This window comes from Micropterus dolomieu, linkage group LG23 (genome assembly GCF_021292245.1).
Source record: "Micropterus dolomieu isolate WLL.071019.BEF.003 ecotype Adirondacks linkage group LG23, ASM2129224v1, whole genome shotgun sequence".
NCBI lineage: Eukaryota > Metazoa > Chordata > Actinopteri > Centrarchiformes > Centrarchidae > Micropterus > Micropterus dolomieu.
This window is the reverse complement of record NC_060172.1, coordinates 28,125,076-28,147,727: the sequence shown is the minus strand read 5'-3', so window position 1 is coordinate 28,147,727 and position 22,652 is coordinate 28,125,076. Positions and strand designations below refer to the sequence as shown.

At 41.3% G+C, this 22,652-nt stretch overlaps 1 protein-coding gene across 7 annotated transcripts; it reads left to right on the top strand.

The window, feature by feature from the left end:
• The first annotated feature begins 2,320 nt into the window (after positions 1-2,320).
• slc8a4a (solute carrier family 8 member 4a) lies at positions 2,321-17,621 on the top strand. 7 transcript variants are annotated; one of them, XM_046040028.1, is made up of 8 exons: positions 2,441-3,616; positions 3,744-4,261; positions 11,797-11,903; positions 11,999-12,007; positions 12,876-12,991; positions 14,161-14,260; positions 15,293-15,565; positions 17,242-17,621. In XM_046040028.1, exons 1-8 carry the CDS (start codon positions 2,462-2,464, stop codon positions 17,619-17,621), a joined length of 2,658 nt encoding a protein of 885 aa, XP_045895984.1. In that variant the 5' UTR covers positions 2,441-2,461. The 7 variants fall into 7 exon arrangements, with proteins under 7 accessions (XP_045895979.1, XP_045895984.1, XP_045895985.1 ...); XM_046040023.1 differs by lacking the exon at positions 11,999-12,007 and having other exon boundaries at positions 2,321-3,616; positions 12,873-12,991; XM_046040029.1 differs by lacking the exon at positions 11,999-12,007 and having other exon boundaries at positions 12,897-12,991.
• The last annotated feature ends 5,031 nt before the right edge of the window (positions 17,622-22,652 follow it).

The window sequence follows — 22,652 nt, the reverse complement described above, 5'->3', positions numbered from 1 at the left end:
CATGTTTTCTCCATTATGCAGGCGCTAGCTCATAGCTGCGTGCAAACAGTAGCACGTGTTTTATGCCGTTTTTGCTTAAATTTCTGTTGGATTGTGTGTTTTCTTCAACACAAAGTCTCAATTAATTCACCTCTTCTATTAACAGTCAGATTAGTTTTTTGTTTAGACATTGTTTCTGCATAATTTTCCTTTTTGTGACTTTTCATTCCAAGATAGTAGCGATGACATTTATGAGGAGTGTCATTACAAATTCAGACTGCCACCATTTAAAAGAAAACCTGAAAAGCCCACCTTCTCTCACAAAACCAGAGCTCACATCAAAGTGTGACTCATTATGTACAAGTGTTTACTTGCCAATGTGAGACCTCTGCTTACCAAACAGGAACAGGTTTGATGATTAAATCATCATAATCCTATTTGGATTTGTTTTTAGATTGGGATAATTTTGGAATTATTAAGATTATTAAGCATTATTAGATTACCTTGATATTGTCTTTTTAGTAGTTTATAAAGGATACATGTTGACCTGAGGTTGTTAATCAATAAATAGATATTAAATAAACATCAGCAGTGAGGAGACTTGCAGTTTTGTAGAGTTCCAGTTTGCATCCTTACAATCTAAGAGGCAAGATTAGCAGATGATCAAAGTCAGGTGAAAAACTTGACTAAAGGATCCTGTATTCTTCGGGGAATAAGGCTACCTGGTGATTTCAGTAAGGAATTCGTGGCAACAGATGAAAAGATGTAGTCACCTTTTGTCTCTATAATATTGTCCAAAAAACATGTTTTATTCTTGCATTCCCACCAGTTGGAGAGCTTGCTTTTACCATAGAAACGTCACCCACTCAAAATTTGTGCATGGTTGTGTGCCAGATGAAGGCAAAGGAATCAATGATATCACAATGATGTCAGTGCTGTGGAATATTTAATTCTCTTTATATTACATATATATTGTACTCACAACTAATATTACAGACTTGTGATTCATCTCAAAGCTTTTGAACCTTCAAACTTCCTGTATCAGGAATTTCTGTAATGTCTTTGGTATGAAAACGTCCTTTGAAAATTAGGCGGAGGGTCACAGTCGCTCTGTTCCTCCCCTGCTTGTTGCAGGTGCCGCTGTCCATGGTGCTGATCTTGCTGGCATTTCCCTCAATCTGATGAGGAAACAGGTGTTGAGTTGTTGCATAAACCTGTTAAATGACAACTTCATTTATACGTCTGTGCTGCGCTGCTTCACCCCTAAAATGTAGCCCCGATGGAAATGTGCACTCCTGTTGTGCAGGTCAGAGTGGAGATTGCAGCTTTTTCTCTGCTGCATGTCAATGAAGGCATGTGCTGTAGATAAAGCATTGTGAAATCTCCTCTGCTGTACGTGGGCAACCTATTTTTGAGACGGAGATGGTTTTAAAATTTTAATTAGGAAGCACCAGATTACATTCCTTGGCGTTTTTCTTCTCTTTCTTTCTCTTCACATTGATACAGATGCTAATCCTCTGGATGGCATTGACGCTGTACTCTCTGAATTGTTCACTCAAGCTGTTAAAATGGCCATGCTGCTGCCAAGAAAACCCCTGTGAAATTATTTTTAAGTTGTCCGCTGACATTGTTTAAATGTCTTACGTAAAATAAAAAACGCTTACTGCTTTTTTTTTAGCATTAAAAATATATATTCCAGACTAAAGTTGCAATTTCACAAGAGACGAGGATTGTGTCTCCTTTGAATAATCTTATAATATCTTATACCTATATCAGTAGGCCTGGGCTGCCTAAGAACAACTGCTCTTCTCTTGTTATACTCGTTGTCAGTGAAGATTATTTTTGGAATCCCATCTCACTTGACAGTACATGGTGGACTGAGTCAGTTTTCCCCTCAGTACTACAGGTGCAGAGGGTAACATTTCTACTGCTGCTTAGCACAAAATGACCACATTATATGTGTGGGAGTTTGACAGGGTAGTTCAATACCAATGACTCAGCGATTAGTAGGTACCAATATTTCTGGCTTTCCAAACTCAGACCAACCAAACGGTTGGATCCCATGTTGTTTGCACACAAAAGAACGTAACTGTGAGCACTTTTGTGATTTTAAACATTTGTTTGTAGAGGTTATTTCAAGAATAGAACTCTAAAGGATGAACATCTGACGTAGTGAATGTGACGATCTAATCCTCCACACCAATGTCTTTTTCTTTTGTCATTTAGAGCTTTGCATAGACCTTCACATGTGACGTGGATTGAACTCCAGCACCAGAAGACTCATCACGCTGTCATGTTTCTGCACAAGCGTATCCTGAATTTCACTCCACCTTTCACACCATGTATGTTCATGTCCATTCTGCTGGTTCTGCTCCCAGGAGTCACTCATTTCTCCCACGGCAGCGCCAGCCATGAAGATACTGGCAGCACACCAGGCAACTGCTCCAGTGAAGATAACTGCTCTGATGGCGTGGTGCTGCCGATGTGGAACCCCCAAAACCCTGCGGTGGGTGACAAGGTGGCACGTGCAATTGTTTACTTTGCTGCCCTCATATACATGTTCCTGGGCATGTCCATTATCGCAGACCGCTTTATGTCTTCCATTGAGGTCATCACTTCTCAGGAAAAGGAGATCACCATCAAGAAGCCCAACGGTGAGACGACAACGACTACAGTGCGCATCTGGAATGAGACAGTATCCAACCTGACTCTGATGGCGCTGGGCTCATCTGCACCAGAGATCCTGCTGTCTGTCATTGAAGTGGTCGGCCATAATTTTGAGGCTGGATCTTTGGGTCCCAGTACCATTGTGGGCAGCGCTGCCTTCAACATGTTCATTATCATTGCTATCTGTGTCTATGTGGTGCCAGAAAATGAAACCCGCAAGATAAAGCACCTGCGGGTGTTTTTTGTCACTGCTGCCTGGAGCATATTTGCCTACATCTGGCTGTATCTCATCCTGTCTGTGTTCTCCCCCGGAGTGGTGGAGATTTGGGAGGCCGTCCTCACCTTCTTCTTCTTCCCCGTCTGCGTGCTGCAAGCATGGATTGCAGACCGACGCCTGCTCTTCTACAAATACGTCCATAAGCGTTACCGTGCTGACAAGACCCGTGGCATTATCATCGAGTCAGAGGGAGATGCCATGTTCACTAAAATGGACTTGGAGATGGACGGCCAGGGAATGAACTCCCACACTCACCCTAAAGAGGCTCTGGACGGGATGCTGGAGGGGGTAGAGGAAGGTGGAGGAATGAGTGCAGAGCAAGATCAAGAGGAAGAGGCCCGACGGGAGATGGCTCGCACACTGAAAGACTTAAAACAGAGGTACCCGGAGAAGGACATGGAGCAGCTGATTGAGATGGCCAACTACCAAGTACTGGTCCAGCAACAGAAGAGTCGGGCCTTCTATCGCATTCAAGCCACACGCATGATGATCGGAGCTGGGAACATCTTGAAAAAGCATGCCGCTGACCAGGCCAGGAAGGTGGTGAGCTGTCATGAGGCCAGCGGGCAAGAAGAGGACCCCAACACCATCTACCTGCAGTTTGAAACCTCTCACTACCAGTGCTTTGAGAACTGTGGCTCACTAAAGCTGTCAGTGACACGACATGGAGGAGAAAGTGGCTGCACTGTGAAGGTAAGGGTTAGGGTTAAAATCAATTTTAACTGCTTGAGGCATGGACACTATTAAATATTCAGCATTTTATTATAACTCAAGACACTAAATATTTAATAAAGTTTCTGTATTTGCTTATACCATACAGGTGGACTACCGCACAGAAGATGCCACTGCCAATGCCGGCTCAGACTATGAGTTTGCTGAGGGCACTTTGGTCTTCAAGCCTGGTGAGACAACAAAAGAATTCACTGTTGGCGTTATCGATGACGATATTTTTGAAGAGGATGAGCACTTCTATGTGCGCCTCAGTAATCCACGTATCGTGCACCGAGCTGAGGTCTCCGTGCTGGAACCAAGCTCAATCACCTCCAGCAACAGCATGGTGGGCATCTCCTCCCACGTTCCTCCAAAGGCAGCCCTGGGCAGCGCTCACACCGCCACAGTTACCATCTATGATGACGACCACGCCGGCATTTTTACATTTGAGAGTAACTCCACAAGGGTCAGCGAGAGCATCGGCAACATGCAGGTGAAGGTTCACCGGACGTCCGGGGCGAGGGGGAAGGTGGCGGTGCCCTACCACATTGTCGAGGGCACTGCCAAGGCAGGGGAGGACTACGAGGAGGTTTCCGGCAAGCTGGAGTTTCAGAACGATGAGACCATGTGAGTGACAATTTCTCTTCTTGTTCTTTGATCATGTCATGTCTTGTTGTTGCTTCTCATCACTTTATCAGCCCACATATCGGTATGTTAAACAGTCCTGCTAGATTACTGTAAATGATCTATTCTGGTAAAGGATAAAAGGGTTTCATGAGTCATAGATACATTTGCTCTGAGAAGTTTAGATCTTTCAGAGGGATGACGTGGGAGGGTAAGAGGATATAATGGTGAGGCAGATAATGAAACATTGTTGCTGATGTAAAAGAAGAAGAAGGAGAAGGAGATGAAGAAGGAGAAGTAGAGGCATAGAAGCAGCTTTCTGAGAATGAATTAGCATGCAGCCCTATGGGATTTCTGTGGAGGTTATATGCAAGTTCATTGCAATGCAGAGCAATGAAAACTCCACTGCAGAAAACAAAAGAAGTGTATGTTAGAGACAGAGAAGAGGAACAGAAAATCAGACAGGTTATACACAGGTCTTACACAGCAGCGATGAAGGGATGAGGGTTGAGCAGCTACTGGAACAGGTGCAAGCAATGAAGCCCCTGTGATAATTTCAACAAAAGGATTCATGGATGCACCAACAGAGAGGCAGATAAAAAGAGCAGGGAGGAAGGGTACAGAGAGAGCTGGGAAAGTGCGATGTTGTGTGGCAGGTTTGGATGAATGATGAGTACACTTGTAGTGTTTCTTTTATGATGTGACGAGCAAAGGACCTGGCACTTATCCACTTTTTTTTTACTTAAAAATTGAAAAAATACCGTAACCGTATCAAGCTCATCACAAAATGATTTCCAGCGCACCGAAGGACAAAACAAAGGAACAAAATGTGTCAGATGAATCCGTCTGTGTGAGGAGGATTTCAGGGCTCGTGTGTAGGTGTATTGTGTAGGTCGGCTGAGTGGGAGGAAAGGCAGGTGAACACATGGTGTCACAGAGAATGCAGATCTCCCTATTTTATTCTTTTTTTGCCTAGCAGTGCAGGTGAGATTTGAATTTATTTGTCAGTTAGCTTGTGCACATTTATCTTTGTTTGCTCCTTTCTGTACGTTTGTCTGTTTGTATTTTTAAGGTTGTTCGTGTGTATTTATGTGCACTGAATCCACTTTAAGCCCACATCAAACAAAATGTTGCTCCAAAGGGGAACTAAAAAGAGCTTCTTGAGCATCCAAAGCAATTAAAGAGAGTGAAGAGGGGTTGAAGAAGTCCCTAAAGTTCTCCACAGCTACAGAACCTGCTGTTAATAAGACTAGAGTGTATAACAATATGAAATGAGAGGCTGGCAGCTTGTATCTGCATTCAAATGGAGACATGAGCATTAGATAAAACCCCCTCCTCAGTGACAAAAGCATCTACACACTTTATATTATCTGGACTCATGCTTGCCTCGACAGTCGGTGTGCAGCAGGAGACGAAGGACTGTGGCGAGCAGGATCCAGCAGAGGAGGACAGGTTTGCTACCAGAAAACAGATGAAAAGAAAACCCAAACGCAACAAGAAATGCCAAAGCAGTGCTCACCTACTCCTGTGCTCCTTTGAATAGCAAGCAAGGACTTCAAGGGGAATACCGGAGCACTCTGATCATAAGTACAAAAGGTTTGACTCACATCTTGAGTCAGAATTGCCAGGTCAGGTTGGGTCAAATCACAGCAGCTTATTTATCTTTTCGTCAGCTGAACTTGGAATCTAAGACACTTGTTGTCAGATGGTTAGAGAACTCAATTTTATTGTTGGAAAAGGACAGTGTTCACATCCGTTTGCTACATAAAGGTATATAAGCTGGTGTAGCGCCATTGAGCCAAAGTTCTCCTGTTGACCAGATTTTCAAGGACCTAAGTCTTTCTGCAATATCACATTTTGCTCCTGCTTTATGCTACTTAGATGCTCAAGTCAGACTGAATTTTTTATGAGGTTGTTTAATGTGGAGTGTTCAGTCCGTCCTGTTAAAAGATGCAGGTGAAATTCCATCACTCTGTATCTTTGCATTGTCATCAAGTATTTCCGCTTTCGTACGTACTTATCTAAGCGTGTATTTGTGAACAGACAAGCTTGCACATGTTCAGTGTTAAATGTATGTCTGTGCTCCTTCCTTTCTGCCAAAGTTCATCCTTCAAACAGAGCTGGCTTTTCTTTCCCTGGCTGTTCACGACAAAGACTTGACACTCGGCAGCAGGCCTCCAAGCAGCTCTGTGTGTGTATTTGTTACTGTGTCTCTTGCATTGTGTGTCTTTGTGTCTGTGTACATCTTCCACGTTTGAAAAAACAGAGGAGCAAAAGAGGAGGAAAACAAGTTTGAAAGCTTTTGACATGGAGCCAGAAAGAACAGTTATAAATCCAGGCATGCACTTAAATAATAATTTACCATCTAAATTCTGCAGTGCAGTAAATAGATTATGATGTACAGACAGAAACCTCTGAGCCAAAATAAACAGGCTGACATAGAGAACCATTGTGTTTATGGATTAGAGGAAGATCTGCACAGCCTCTTTGACGCTTGTGTGTAGCTTCTTCTTGTATCTGTTTCTGTTAGCGCCTCAAAATGTGTGGCACTAGTTGAGGCTGAGGTGGATAACGGGGGCAGTTACATAAGCTAATATTAGCAAGATGTGAGGAGATCACCTTCTGGAAAGGCAAATAAATACCGTGATATTCTTAATCTAGTCTGGATCAATAACATCCTTAACTTCCTGACAAACATAAAAGAGGAGCAACAGTGTCAGGGTTGGGTAACGTTAACACATTTGGAACCGTTGAAACCTTTCAATAGCATGTCTCCTCTGTTCATGCTCATCTAGGTAGATCATCTAGTGTCTTCATAAGGTCAAAATTAATTTGTTAATTGTCCAATACATTGCTTTATGAACAAATAGGTACAAAACTAATGACATTCCTATCAGCCTCAGTTGTACTTATATTAGTGCTTAATTGCTAATGTTAGCATGCTAACAGCATGCATTTTGCTCAAAGTACTGCTGTGGCTAAGTACAGCCTAACAGAACCGCAGGCGTGGCTGTATGTATGCTAGAAAATAACTAGTTTGTATGACATGTCGTCCAAACACGTCAGGCAATCCTAGAGATATAATATGGGGACAGCAACAGACATTTTCTGACAGTCTCTCCTGGAAGGCATTCATACTTGGCTGTTTACATGAGAAGTGAAAGAAAAAGTAGTGTTGAGAACGAAAAGTGGAAAAGCCTCTCTCCTTTCTCACCACCACAGACCTGGCCAATCACAGCATGAAGCGTTCGTGAATGTCAGATTGTCGTTAGTTCAGATTATCGTTAAGCAGCCCTTCTCTGTTATGTTGCCACCCAATATTTGCAAATACAAGAGGTAGGATCTATGTATATCATTACATATCAATATATCATTTTCACTGTCAAAAACATTTTGCTTCCATATATATATCCTCTGCATAATAACACAACAACACATTACAGTGGATACAATATAATGTTCATCTTTTTGTGCTGTTGATATGAGAAAGATATTTCTTCATAGTGCTGCTACATTCTGTTCACATTCAAGACTGTCTCACTGGAGATGGGAGATATTCAGCATCTTGCTCAAGGACACTTCAGCATGGCAGATACATGCTGACACACTGGTTTGATCCACGGTTCTTCACCTGAATGGCAGTGCCCCGTTCAGTCGTGGGCCTTTTACATACTGTCACGCATTTATGCATTCACTCATTCTACCTACTGGCTCCCAGGAGGGCTGGAGCCCAGCAAACAGTGTAGAAAGTAGAGATAGTCTCCCAGGGAGAAAATAGAGGCACACAATCACTCACACTCATACCTGTAGGCAGTTTGGAGTCTCCAGTCCTCATGACTTACTATACATGTCTTTTGACTGTGGGAGGAAACTGGAGCATCCTCACCAAACCAACGCACCATGTGGAGGAGAGGGAAACTCCAAATAAAAAATGTCACACAGCTGCCTGGTCCTTTTTTCTAGAGGTGACAGTCTCAACCGCAGAGCCAAACCACCCTAGGGCCCAGCTGATTTTTTATTAATTCAATGGCTAATCCACGTAATTAATTTGCAGACAAACCAAACACTTTTCACAGTCAATGGGCCGTCAGAAAATGTGAGAAAGAGAGAAGAAAATCTAAGAAAAAAACATGTAAACATTTTTACTGGAACTCACAAAAGAGCCAGCCAGACCTTTTCGCAGTGTATTCCACACATTCAGCAGAGATTATGGTTGTTACAGGTGGAAAAGAGATCAATCTTCAGAGATCACACAATACTGTCCTGTCATTCACAGTTGTGTGCGACAGATACAAAAGCAGGATATGTTACCCACTGTGGCTTCTCAGAAACTATTCCAGGAGTGGAGCCGAAAGAGATGGCCAACACACTGTGAAATGTGATATGCACGTAAGAACTTTACAGTCTTGATAGAATCCTGCGCCTGTAATGAGAGTTTTCATCAACCTGCAGAGATACAGGACTCAGGAGTGTTGCTACTTTACCTGATTCTTACAGTGAATATTTCAAACTCAAATGCAGGGAGACTTACAAATACAAGCGCCTCATGAAAGTATCATCAATTTTAAAGCGTTGTTACGTATTAAGAAAGTTTTTTTAGAAGTCACTGGCCTTGCCAAGAAAAGTTCAAGCTAGGTTCAGGTGTGATGAAGAAGTTTTGGAGACTGATGAAGACTTACATAGCATTGTTTCTTAAGCCCGGCTGAGGAGATACAATGTGTAAACACATGCCAACACCAAATCTGAAGAATACTTCCTGTCTGAGGATCTACAGAGTTTCCAGATAAGGTTATTGTTCACCCCTCTACATGTGTAAAGAGTCTATTGGTTACTGGTTCAAATCAAGACACGAAGTGTGGCATTAAACCCACATGCAACCCTTTCAACTTAGAGCCAGTCAGTCTGTCTGTAATGAAAGAAAATGAAGATAATCCCGACCTTGGGTTACCTAACAAATGTATAACAGTGCATCATTATCATGCTAGATGTGTTGGACCTGGGGAAACCTGTGTCATAGATGTTGATCTTAATTAGTGAGCTTTAGAGGTAGTGGTAGGCAGATTGTTTACCTTTGCCAAACTGTTTCTCTCTGTTTCCAGTATTTATGCTAAACCAAGCTGGCCAACTGCTACCTCTAGCTTTATATTTGGATGTTGTAGTGAAACAATGTTCAACTTCTACCTTCACCCTATTAGCAGCACATGTTGACACAATTTGCTCTTTGGATTTTGTAGTTGACTCATAGCTTACATGATTTGTTTATTAAAATTTTGTATGTTTGATTATTTCATTGATCCAGAATCTATGAATTTTTGATGCAGCTGCTCATTGGTTGTACTTAGGATTCGACCAGATGAAAAAAGATAATGTAAGACTAAAGATTACATGTAAGACTTATTCATAAAACTAATCTAACCCCAGTCATTTTTCCAATCTATTTTGGAATCAGTTTTGATTTGTTCACCTTTTGTGTTATTATCACCAACCTTTTGTCTGAAATCAGTTCAAATGAGCATTAGGCTCTGGCAGAGGTTGAGATTCAAATTGCCACCCAATCAGCCTAATGGAGTATGTGCACCTACGTTCCTGCTGCTTTTTGACAGCTTTTCTATTTAGAGCTTGTGTTTTAGTGAGAGGTCTGTGAAATGTAAATGTTTGTCTGATCCCTGGCAGTTATATCATGCTCATCTTGATACACTAAAGCAGGACAAACTATATCTGCCGAGTGTGATGTAACATCAAAATGGCTGCTGCGTGAATATGGTCCATAGCAACTGAACTGAATTTATGCTGAAGCCTTTCCATGATGCTTGAAAGTAAACTTATTGTGTTCCTGTACATACTGCACTCGAAATAACATCTTGTTTAAAAGATAAACTCTTTTGTTTCCATTATAAGGACTCTAGGCTATACTGCAATTTCCTTTGCTCCCACTGGCATGACTTTCCTTGACATTAGACAGGCGATGACGGTATCATACAAGTTTAAAATAAACTTCTTCTCTTCTGCAAGCAAAAGCTCTAGCTACGTGTTGTTGAATCCTGAGCATATAAGTGTAGACAGAAATAGACAGCCACCCACATATCATTAGGGAGATGGAGGGAGAGGGAGAGAAAAGACTCACTCTGACAGAGTAGGAAAATGTGGGCTGAGGCAAATATGTCGGTCCTCACGTGTTTTTGTAGCATTCAGATTTAACAGCACAAACTGTATTTTCTAAACCTTAAGAGTTTACCTTGACTTGCATGTATTCCTAGATTAAGCGGTGCTTAATTTCCACTGAGAACAAGATAATGATTCAATTTCCCATGACTTCAAGTGTGTGGGTTATTTCACCATATTTCTCTTGTGCTCTAATGAAAGTAATGGTGTAGAAGGATTCCGCCCTCTTGTGGGCTTCTGGGAGAAAAGAAAATATTGATTTATATTTGTATATATATAATTCAATATTTGGTGTGACCACCCTTTGCCTTCGAAACAGCATTAATCCTTCTAGGTACCCTTGCACATAGTTTTTGAAGGAACTCAGCAGGTTGGCCTAAACATCTTGGAGATCTGTGGATTTAGGCAGCCTCAGTAGTTTCTCTCCTAATATCTAATCCCAGACAGACTCGATGATGTTGAGATCAGGGCTCTGTGAGGGCCATACCATCACTGCCAGTCTACCTGTATTTCTCAGCATTGAGGAGACCATTAACTTTGACCAAATCCCCAACTCTGTTTGATGAAATGCCTCTTCAAACTTGCAGGAACCTCCACCATGCTTCACTGTTACCTGCAGACATTCTTGAACCGCTCTCTAGCCCTTCAGCGAAAAACAGCCAGATATTTCAAATTTAGATTTTTCAAATCAGTCCAGAGCACCAGCTTCAATTTTTCTGCACCCCAGTTCCTGTTCTATCCTATTTGAGTTTCTTGGCCTTGTTTCCATGTTTCCATGGCTTTTTGGCCGCAAGTCTTCCATGAAGGCCACTTCTGACCAGACTTCTCAGGCCAGTAGATGGGTGAACTGTGGTCCCACTGTTACCTGGAAGTTCTGACCTGATGGCACTGCTGGACATCTTCCGATTGCGAAGGGAAGTAAGCATGATGTGTCTTTCATCTGCTAGATCAAGTTTCTTTGGCTGACCACTGTGTCTACGGTCTTCGACCCCATTTCTTTGTGCTTCTTCAAAAGAGCTTGGACAGCACATCTGGAAACCCCTGTCTGCCTTAAAATTTCTGCCTGGGAGAGACCTTGCTTATGCAGTATATATAGTTACCTTGTGTCTTGTTGCTGTGTTCAGGCTTTTGACAGTAACCTGTCTTCAGCAACCTCAACATGTTAGCTGAGTTTGGCTTGAGTTTGTCCTATCCTCAACCAACTGTATTCCTGGGATCTATTTTTGCTTTAATTGAGGTAACAAATGGACAATGCAAGTTAACTCATATTGACAACTGCTGTTATTTCCTAAATAATGCTAATTAATTAATTCATCCATTCATCTATCTCTGCTTGGCTCCATCCTTTCCCTGTTCCTTGACCCTTCTGCTTTTAGGAAGCTGTTGAATGTGAAGATCATCGATGACGAGGAGTACGAGAAGAACAAGACTTTCACGATTGTGTTGGAGGAGCCCATCCTGCTGGAGGTGGGACAGAGACACGGTGAGCTGAAGACTGAGTGATTTTCCTCATTATTTTATGGCTTAAAACACATTTTACTTTGCATCCACTCTCCTTTGTGGAAAGTGGATGCAAAGTAATCCTATGTGGCATCTGAATTCTTGAGCTAGAGCAGTTTATGTCCATTGACACAAATATCTCTCTGGGGCTAAGGTGTGAACTCTTTAGTGTTTTTGGTGCATGTGATGGCCATGTTTTGTGCTAGAGGTTTAAAGTTGGGGTAGGCAATGCTGGAGACAGCTAGATTTTGAAAGTATCCAACCAAAGAAATCCCACTCCTTCTATTCAGGCCTCCCTCCAAAACCTCTCCATCCAAAATACATTTTTAATTTCAACAAATATAACAAAAATTACTTCCAAAATAAGTTGCCTTTCCTAGCTTTAAGTGTTGTACATTAAAAGAGCTTGAGCTTAGTTAGATCATAGTCAGGGTTAAAAGGGCTAAAGGAGTTATTTATAATTTGTTTATTTGTCCACATACAGTTGAACATTAATTATATTTTTAAAAATGTACCGCATTGACTTTTGCAACATTGCAAAAGCAAACAGAAACATAATTGGTTTCAGATTGGTACATGATGGGCATGTTTGCAGCTTTTCATGCCCATACCCACCACAGGATCTCACAATAAGTAAGTCAACGTTGTCACAGAAAATCAAACTTGCTTGGATCATACAGCACTTGCTGAATGCATACACATAAAAAGATTAGAAATTATCAAAAACTAAAACACACAGTATATAAAGATTTGCCTGTTTTTATAAAACTACCTGAACTCAATCAGGCAGTACTTACTTATAGCTGATAACACTGAATTGACCGTTCTCAGCTAACGTTTTAACATGAATCCTAATGACCCTTAATATAATTAATTCTCACACAAACAGTACGCGTGTAACACTGGGTTTCATTATAAATGAATAGTTTACACACCTGTCCGTCTGCCGCAGGAGACACCAACGATAACAAGACAGTGGTGGGACCGGAGGACGTGTCAAAGATGGGCTGCCCCTGTCTGGGCGAGCACACTAAACTAGAGGTGGTCATTGAGGAGTCCTATGAATTCAAGGTAAGTCAAAATAGCTTTAGCCTCAGAGCCAACTCACCTGTCACACTGATGTTTGCATGTTTTTGAACTTCTTGGAAGCTGATATGGGCTAATGAATGCCAATATTCTACTTGTTTTTCCAACATTTACCTGCTCTCTTCCTGCTGAATATCCATCACGGCTGTTCTTTGGACTTAAGAGAGGCTGTCACAAAAAAAGAACATGTTAGGTTCTTCAGTCAGTGAAATTGACTAGACACTGCATTAAATCTGGAGTTGGTCCCCAGGCGCTGTACAGCGACTGCCCACTGCTCCCTTCAGGGATGGGTTTAATGCAAAGAATGAATTTCGCTACATATATGTGTATGTGACAAATAAAGTACCTTTTTACTTTCAAATCCTTAAACTTTTTTACAGAAACAATGAGAGCATGTAAACAAACCAAACAACATGATATTTAAGATTATTCTGTTTTAATTATCTGCAGTGAGGACTCAAAGTTCAACCTGACCTCATTCATTTAATTTGTTCATTTGCTGTAGCTTAGTTAGAGCAGGGAGATAGTGACAAAATGAAACACTGATATTTTTGACTCTCACACCAACATCAGTTATGTCACAATATCAAATACGTTCAGAAAATAATAATCAAATAATTTAACCGAAATGCATCCTGATTTTATATTGCACTGACATAAAGTTGGAGGTTTTGGGTGTCTTGAGAAAGACACGTTTAAAAATGAAATGCTCAAAATCAATGCAGCAGACTTTAAAAAGCTCCTGTCAGAGCCACAGTAATCCTCTTTTAAAAGTAAACTAATCTTCATGTGTAAAATTCAGGCTGTGTGTCCCTTTAAACCAAATTTAAGATGTCACATGATATTGCACTTTGGGCTCCGGTTGTGCTGATAATTGCAGCTCTATTTTCTGCACTGGTGTAAAGCAGCTTTATGCTGGCAACGTGCCTTTTTCCTGAGGGATAGTGGGGTTTTGTGCTTCCCTGCATCTGTTTTGGTGAGTCACTGTGTACCACAGTGGGAGGAATGACACGGTTAATTGCACTTTAATTCACCACATCGGTGTCCTTAGTCTCATATGACAGTGTTAAGATTGTATTGATACTGTATATCTCGTTTGCTGCCACCAACTTGTCCCTTATCTTTGCTTTCCTTGTCTTTGTGGCCATCTGCAGAGCACAGTGGACAAGCTGATCAAGAAGACGAACCTGGCTCTGGTGGTGGGGAGCAGCAGCTGGAGAGAGCAGTTTGTTAGCGCTGTCACTGTCAGCGCAGGTGAGTCGCGGCGTCCTGAAATGTCTCATCTGTTCATCCCACTGAAACCGGACCTGTGGAAGATTGAGGCTGCAGGCAGGATCCGGCCCACCAGCTGCTTCTCACCAGCCTCACTGTTGTGCTGGGGTTTATTTTATTTTTTGAGAGACTTACGTAATAAAATCCAAAATGCTCCAGTTTGGCATTGGCTTAAAATTTTAAAAAGTAAAAATAATAATAAAAAAATATTTTAACAGATTATTAATGAAAGAGCTTACAAAACAAAGCCTGTTTTAATATATTTTGACAAGTCTGTGCTTATTTGCTGCTTCCTTCTAATCCAGACATTTCATTAAAAATGCATGATGTGGTGAATTCCTCATGTGGCTCATAAAAACTAAACTTACCAGCTCTGCTTGGACAATTAATGGCTCTGAAGAATTCACGTAGATGTACATGCTATGGTGTACCTTTTTTATTTTATCCTTTCAAAAGCCATTCACTTGGCTTTTTGAACCTTTTAGGTCTGTACTAGTGTGCACAAGTACGCATTTGGGCTAAAAGCTGATTTAGACACCAGGGATGTGTCATTTTGTTAATACACTCTCTTTTCTCTCTTTCTCTCTCTGGTTGAGGTCACTCAGATTTTCATGCAGAGAGTGTATGTATAAATAGAAAGTACACTTCCTGCCTATATTGAGTCATAGCTGTATTTACAAAATTGAATGTTTAATGAAAAGGTTATCTTCCACACATCCGTCAAATGGCTTAAACGTAGTAGGGGTTTGTCTAGTCTCAGCTGGATTTTGCTGTCAGATAAGTAAAGTTTGATTAGAGCTGGAACTATTTACTGCTTCACCATCCACATTAAATGTGATGTCACAGCTGGATAAAATGATACTTAGCATCTAATTCTCCCAAACAACAAAGATCTGATTCAGGTTTTATATTGTGGGATATGGTCTTCAGATAACCTGCCAACAGAGACGGCAGGAGCAGCAAGTGGTTGTATGTATTTTGCAAGGCTTAATGCAACTCTTCTGTCTTCGCCAGGTGATGATGATGAGGAAGAGAGCGGAGAGGAGCGCTTGCCATCTTGCTTTGATTACATTATGCACTTCCTGACAGTTTTCTGGAAAGTCCTCTTCGCTTTCGTCCCACCCACTGAGTACTGGAACGGCTGGGCCTGCTTCTTCGTGTCCATTTCCCTCATTGGCGTTCTGACAGCTGTAACCGGGGACTTGGCCTCTCATTTTGGCTGCACCGTCGGTCTCAAAGACTCGGTCACTGCTGTGGTGTTCGTGGCCCTCGGCACCTCTGTTCCAGGTGGGCGTCTGCGGTGTCTGTCAGCTCATACAGTGAACTTGACCTGGGTCTCCTCTGGGCTTTGCCAATGCAGTAGAAACAGCTGCTTGGGGGACTTGTGTAACCTCTTCCTCTGCCTGTGCTGTCAGAGTAATTCTCTCCAGAGCTCTTTGCCTGGAGCATTAACAAGCTGTAAACTACAAAAAACACATTTTCACTTGTTATTCTCTCTGTGCTGCCTAATTGTATTCCCATTTCATTATGTGCTACACACAACGACAGAAAGGCACAAATGCGAGTGTGAAAATTAGGTTTTGACAGGTTTTAGTTCAGCAAGCCCCACACACTCCTTCAAGTTGGCAGATGGGTTATGCTGGAAATCACCAAAACATCAGCAAGTTACAAAATCCACAGGTAGTGGTCATATTAGCCTAGGTTATCAGTTCATTTTGGTGAGCAGAGACAGGGTTTCAGAGATATTATGTTCTTTATACATTTTTGTGATTTACTAATGCATATTTGTGCCTTAGAAAGTGACCGTGTGGTTCCCCGACTGGCTTTATAGGATATGCTTATAGAATATTTTTGTTGTTTAATGGGGAAATGTTGCTCAAAGATAAATGCTGTACATGGTAAGGTGAGGTCTCCATGAGGTACTAATTGGTACCACTTTCTAAAAAGGTATAATTTTAAAAGTGGTAACTAATGGCTTTTTTAATGGTTAACAAATCACTTATTTTATAGATCAGTCAGAGTGCAACATTTGATTGGCCGTGTCTCATGTTTTTATCTTATCTTACTTCTACAAGATCTTTGTTGGGAGTTGCACATGCGCAGTTCCTAGTTAAGGACTACTAGCCAATCAGAAGCAGAGTAGGGCGGGTCCTGAAAAGACGGTAAACAGGCTTCGGTTCACCTGTATATGTTCCCCTTACCAGCTTAGCAACATGGACTGGAGCGAGAGTTTCAGAGTGGTTATTAATTTGTAACAAATGTATCTTTCAAGGGAGAGGAGAGGAGTGTGCTGCAGCTCAGTGTGTTTTTCCACCGGTGTTTTTAAGGGCGTGTCGGACTAGCCGCTAGGCGAGCATTATGACGAGTGTTTTCTTGTGACATCACATGGAAGCAGAATAAAGCTGATGATACACGGAGCAACTTTTAGAGCAGTGGTGCTGGGCAATGTTGCTGTCAACGGTAATGAGTAAAGATTACAACCGTAATCCCCTTCTCCCGCCTCTCCGCCACCCTCCCTGCACCGCTACTATCCGTTCAAAACACCACCAACAAGATTACCCAGCAACATTGCTCAAAAAGTTGCCCCGTGTATCATCAGCTTAAAAGGCTGGACTACAAACGAGCTGTTTTCAGGCAGTTCAGAGCAGTGTTTTCTGTGGGAGATGGGAACTCCCTTTGGGCTTTTTCACTTTGCAAACCTATTACATGCACAAAAAAGGTATATAATAAAGGAGAGGGAAAAAGCCAAAAAGCAGAATATGACCTCTTTAAATTGTCTGACACCCTTTGTGCCCCAGAGTGAAATTTTATATTGTATTCATGGGTTTTAAGGGAGGGAAGGAAGAGAATTCTGCCAGTCACAGTTTTTGCACACTACTGATCTCAGTAGCTGGTTTGCACAAATTCACATATTTCTTTATGTCTTTCTTTGTGCTTAATTAATACCTCTTTATCTTTTAAAGATACATTTGCAAGTAAAGTGGCTGCCATCCAGGACCAATACGCTGACGCCTCCATTGGCAACGTGACAGGCAGCAACGCAGTGAATGTGTTCCTGGGCATCGGGGTGGCGTGGACTATCGCGTCCGTTTACTGGCACACCAAAGGCATGGCCTTCAGGGTGAACCCAGGATCTCTGGCCTTTTCCGTCACCCTGTTCACCATCATGGCGCTGGTGTGTGTGCTGGTGCTGCTCTACCGCCGGCGTCCCAGCGTGTCAGGCGGAGAGCTCGGGGGCCCACGGACACCCAAGCTCCTCACCTTCTTCTTGTTCCTTTCCCTCTGGTTCATCTACATCCTGTTGTCCTCCCTGGAGGCGTACTGCTATGTGCCTGGCTTCTGAGATACAGGGAAACCCACAGACACGGCTCCTCTCCTTGTTTTTATAGTCTACTGAATGTGTTTTCTCTCTGTTTTTGTCTATTTTCACAACGGTTTATAACTATTTGTATCATTAGTTATTAGTTATACTGCACAATATCTTACTGACTTTGAATCTTTGGACTTTGGAACTTTGCTACCACCCACTATGCTGTGAAGTTTAGCTTTAGCCACTGAATTTAAACCTCTTCTCAAATTTTCTTCCTTTTTTGAAACACTATGTTCCACTGGACATTTATCTAATAATTGCTTTCAGCATAAAATTACATCAAACCTTCTGTCACGTGACACGTAAAACTTCTGGCATCATGTCCTCTCTCTGTGTGGACAATTATTTGAGTTTTTAAGTGTTAAGAAAGCACAAGATTAAAGCATTCAGAGGATTCTTTGTATTTTGAAGGGTATTGTAAAATGGAAAATTAAAGACGGTGCATGGGACGACTTGGAATTTACATACAAGGAAAGACATAAACTGAGGCTGAGGAAGTGACCCGTAAAAACATATTTGTGTGTTGATATTTATTACTCAATCTATACATTAATTATTCATTGTATATCATGTATAAGATGAACATTGTGCGTGGGAGTTTTGTGAAAGAGTAGGTGTGTTTATTTTTGCACGTAATGAGATTCAGAGTTTCTTGGTAATCTTTTTTAAAGTACTGTATGTAATATTTTTGACAAGGCTGTTGATGTGTTGATGTTTTCCTGTACATGTGAATAACAGCTCTGTCATGATCTTTTCACTGCCTGGTCCTCTTCCCCACAAAGCTTTCTCAATCAGTATCACATTCTCCATAACCAGGGTTAAAACAATCTTTTTAATACATAAGTCATTCTGCAGCAGAGTGCTTGCTTGTACTATGAACTATAAATTCTTTGAGCACATTTATGACTTTTTTGCGTGTGTGTGCTCATCTGCTCTTCAGCACAATTTGGCGAAAGGCATGGCACTTTAACTGACTCCACGAAAGATACGGGAGTCTGAGTGTGGATACGAGAAGGACCAGTTTTTCCTATCTGTCATGCTGACACTGTGAACGTTCTTCTTCAACATCACTTTTGTAAAAAGCGTAGGAGAGCGAAGAGCCACTTTTCAGATGACTGTAGGAAGAGTTATTAGGTCCTAATGATAGCACAATCACCCAACAGGTCCATCATTCGGGATAAAAATGTGCTATATGAGAAGACATCTACAGTTTTTCCTGAGTGTCTCCTTGTGTCGCACAGCAGTTGATACTGAAGTTTTTTTTAAATTTAATCTAGAATCTGTAGAGCCATATTTATTGTAACAGTATTACAGTAGAGGTATTTATATGATCAATTTTAGTTTTATTGATATGCACGTTTATTGTGTAAAAAGTGGAAATAAATGTTGCTGATTTATGATGCCATAAGATGCCTCATTGTCTTAATTCCACATTTCATGAGAAAAAAACAGTGAACGCTCTCTTTTTGACGGGGGATCTTTCTATATGTGTCTAAGAACCAAAGCACATGGTTACCGTAATGTTACCTTATTTAGATTTAGGATTTATCAGAACATTAACTCTTTCATTCAAGCGAGTTATTACAAAGCCAGATGGGTGGTTGTCTGGACAAGTGGACAAAAATTGTAACATTAATAAATGACAAAACAGGATTTCCTGACAATATAATGCAACCCAGGTGCAACAAACTACAGCCTTATCAATCACCACAGTCAAAACAAGAGGGGTTCCCAGCCTAGGAGTCATGGCCTCTCTAAAGGGTCACAAGATAAGTCTGTGGGTCATGAGATGATTAATCAGGGTTGGAAAGAATAAAAACACAGAGTTCTGCTACCATTTTTTTTCACTTTTATTTTAATGACATTTTTTAAATAATTTTACCACTTTGGGCTTTGAACTTTTATTTAAATGAAAACATCTGAGAAGTTTAAAGGGAACAACACTATGGTGTTTTTCGGACACTAAAGATAATTACTTTAGTAATAACATCATCATAGTATTACTATAGGAATGTTCTAGTGTGTTCAAAACCACTGAAACACTATATAAAATAACTATAGTAATACTAAAATAATATAGGAATAATAGAAAGTGGGAAGAAGTGGAGAGCCCTGAACTCCTTCAGAGGAAGAGCACCGAGCCACTGGTACAGGTATGTGGATGACATATGGGTCAAAATTAAAACCATGGAAGTGCAAGCCTTCACAGAACACATCAACTCTGTGGACAGTAACATCAAGTTTACACGAGAAGATGTTCACAACAACAGTTTGGCCTTCATGGACTGTGCTGTACACATTGAAGAGGACAGGTCCCTGCAGACTGGAGATTACAGGAAACCCACACACACAGACCAATACTTACTTTTCGATTCCCACCACCCACTGGAGCATAAGCTAGAGGTCATCAGAACCCTGCACCACAGAGCGGACAACATACCAACAAGTGCCCAAGCCAGAGAGAAGGAACAGAACCATCTGAAAGGGGCAATTACAGCCTGTGGATACCCCAAATGGAACTTTGTGAAAACAGCCACAAGATCCAGGAAGAACAACACCACAGGGAATGAGGAAGAGAAGGTCAACCGCAACAACATTGTGATTCCATACGTGTCTGGAGAAACTGGAGGAACTCAGAGAAACTCAGGAGGATTTTCAACAAACACCACATCCCTGTGTTTTTTAAATCCAATAACACGCTAAGACAGATACTGGTCCACTCCAAGGACTGCACACAAGAAAAGCAATCTAGTGTATGAGGAATGCGCAGACCTGTACATTGGGGAAACTAAACAATCACTACACAAATGCATGACTCAGCAGGGGCCAACTCCTCAGGTCAAGACTGAAACAGTTTATTTACATCTGAAGGATAAAGGACACTCGTTTGAGGATGGATGGTTTGAAAGAAGTGTCAGGTAGGGCTCCATATTAGCCCTTAAAACAGGCCTACCAAATGTTAAACGCTGCCACTTCTATATAGCATAGCATAAAGTCACATAAAATAAAAATACTGAATAGAAATACTGAGCTTACCATCATTAAAGGCTGCAGTCATAGGAAAATAGAGCTCCACTGATAAGGTGTGATATGGATTTCATCAAGTTGATGATTGTTTTGCCTGACACTCAGAAGCAGCACCAAATTACAGAAAATAATTTGAAAGAGAGAAAAGAGGGTTTTGAAATGAGAAAAGTATTTTATCACGTTTCCCACTGTAGCTTACACAGTGTCTTGATAATTGTGCCATTTTTATAGCAGGCAGAAAGATGTACTAATTCCAAACACATTAACGGGGGAAATGAACCCCCACTGTGCCAGAAGATTATCATTATTTCTTGTAGGCACACCGTCTCTTTTGTGAATTGTTTGGGCGGTGAGATTACTTTAACTCAAAAACAGTGATTTTCATTTTCATATTCTTTCTTTCCACACGCTGTCAACTCTCTGGCAGTGTTTGTATTTAAGGTCACTCCTGCTGTATGTGACGAAGGTCTGAGGTCTGAATGCCATTTTGAATAAAAATTCTGGGAGCAGATGAAGCCGTAGAACTTGGATGGATTTCTTTTTTCTTTTGCATTCGTCTTAGGAGCTACTAGTGTGCAAGTCAAAATAACAAAACAACACCAAGTTCATAACCATGCAGACATTTAGCCAGAACCAGATTCCTTATAATAAACATTTTCATCATCCTTTTTTTTTTTTGCATAAAACTAAATAAATGAAATTAAAATTCTTGATAATCTCCAGTGAAAGAGTGTTTGTTCTGGCCTGTTCAAATCTAATGGCATTTAATAAAGGCTGGCTAGTTAAATTATTGTTCTGTTTACAATAATCTCTTTGTAAAACCATTCATTTCATCAAGGCTTACATATATTGTATTATTTGTCACCCATATTTCCCAGCTCTACCATTTTGCTGTATTGAGTGGGAAATGAGTCATGGACTTAATATGCATACACATGCTGAGGCTGGATGGGTTTCCTACTTGCTGCCAAGAGCATGCTGGGATATGCTCCAAGCTCCTTAGAAGGAATATGCAGGTAAAGACTTTGGCTGATAAAGAACTGGTAAAAAATATGTAATACTAAGTCCTAAGTCCTAAGTAATCTCCTAAGTCCTCTGTTTTCTCTTTTTGTTTTTCAGGGTAGGGCAGTGGCCTGTGTGACCATTACAAAAAAGAAGCTGTTGACAGTTTTCTGATCTGCCACTTCTATGGTTGCACTTTGGTTAGAGCTGGACTAATATTTTGACAACAGATTAAATGACTATGTGTAATGTGAAAGGTGTCACTGGCAGTGATGAACCCATACACAGCTCCCGACAGCTATCCGTAGATCCCTTCAGCTCTACAGCATCTTTTAGCCCTGTTGTTTCGGTTTACTCTCTGCACTCTCATCACTATTTTTTCAAGCAGTAGTAGGCAACTGTTTTTACCAAATAAGCCCTGATTAACCCACTGTACGGCAGCTGCACAGCACCAAATGAAAGAGTTAGCTAATATCTGGAGAACAGAGTGAAGCATTTAGCTGAAATGCTTCACTCTGAAAGGAGAGTGAATATTGGACTTGTTTTCACCTGGTTAATTTTTCTCTGTGTCAGCTAGATGTGTAAGTAAGCAACTCTTTGCAAACTTTGCTAAGTTCATTTAGCACCACCACAACAATTTTAGAAGGGCATAATGTCAATAGGTGCGTTTGAGATAACGGCGGCTGACTTTCACCGACTTGATAGTCTAACGTGAGCTGCAGGTGACTGCAAGGGCGGGGTATAAAAATGGCGCCATCAAGTCGGACACATTCTACCTGCAGCAGCTTACTATGAGCTGAGATCAATGATGATCTTGCGGCATTTGCAAAGAAAAATACCGCAAGACCAGGCAATAGTGTGGTTCCAACTTGGTGCAGTCGGGGAAAAGCAACTGCAGCCGCCGGACTTGGCGCATGCAGCAGCCTTGCTCCCATGAGGTTTTAATGTCATGTGACATGGTGACGTTTTGCAGCG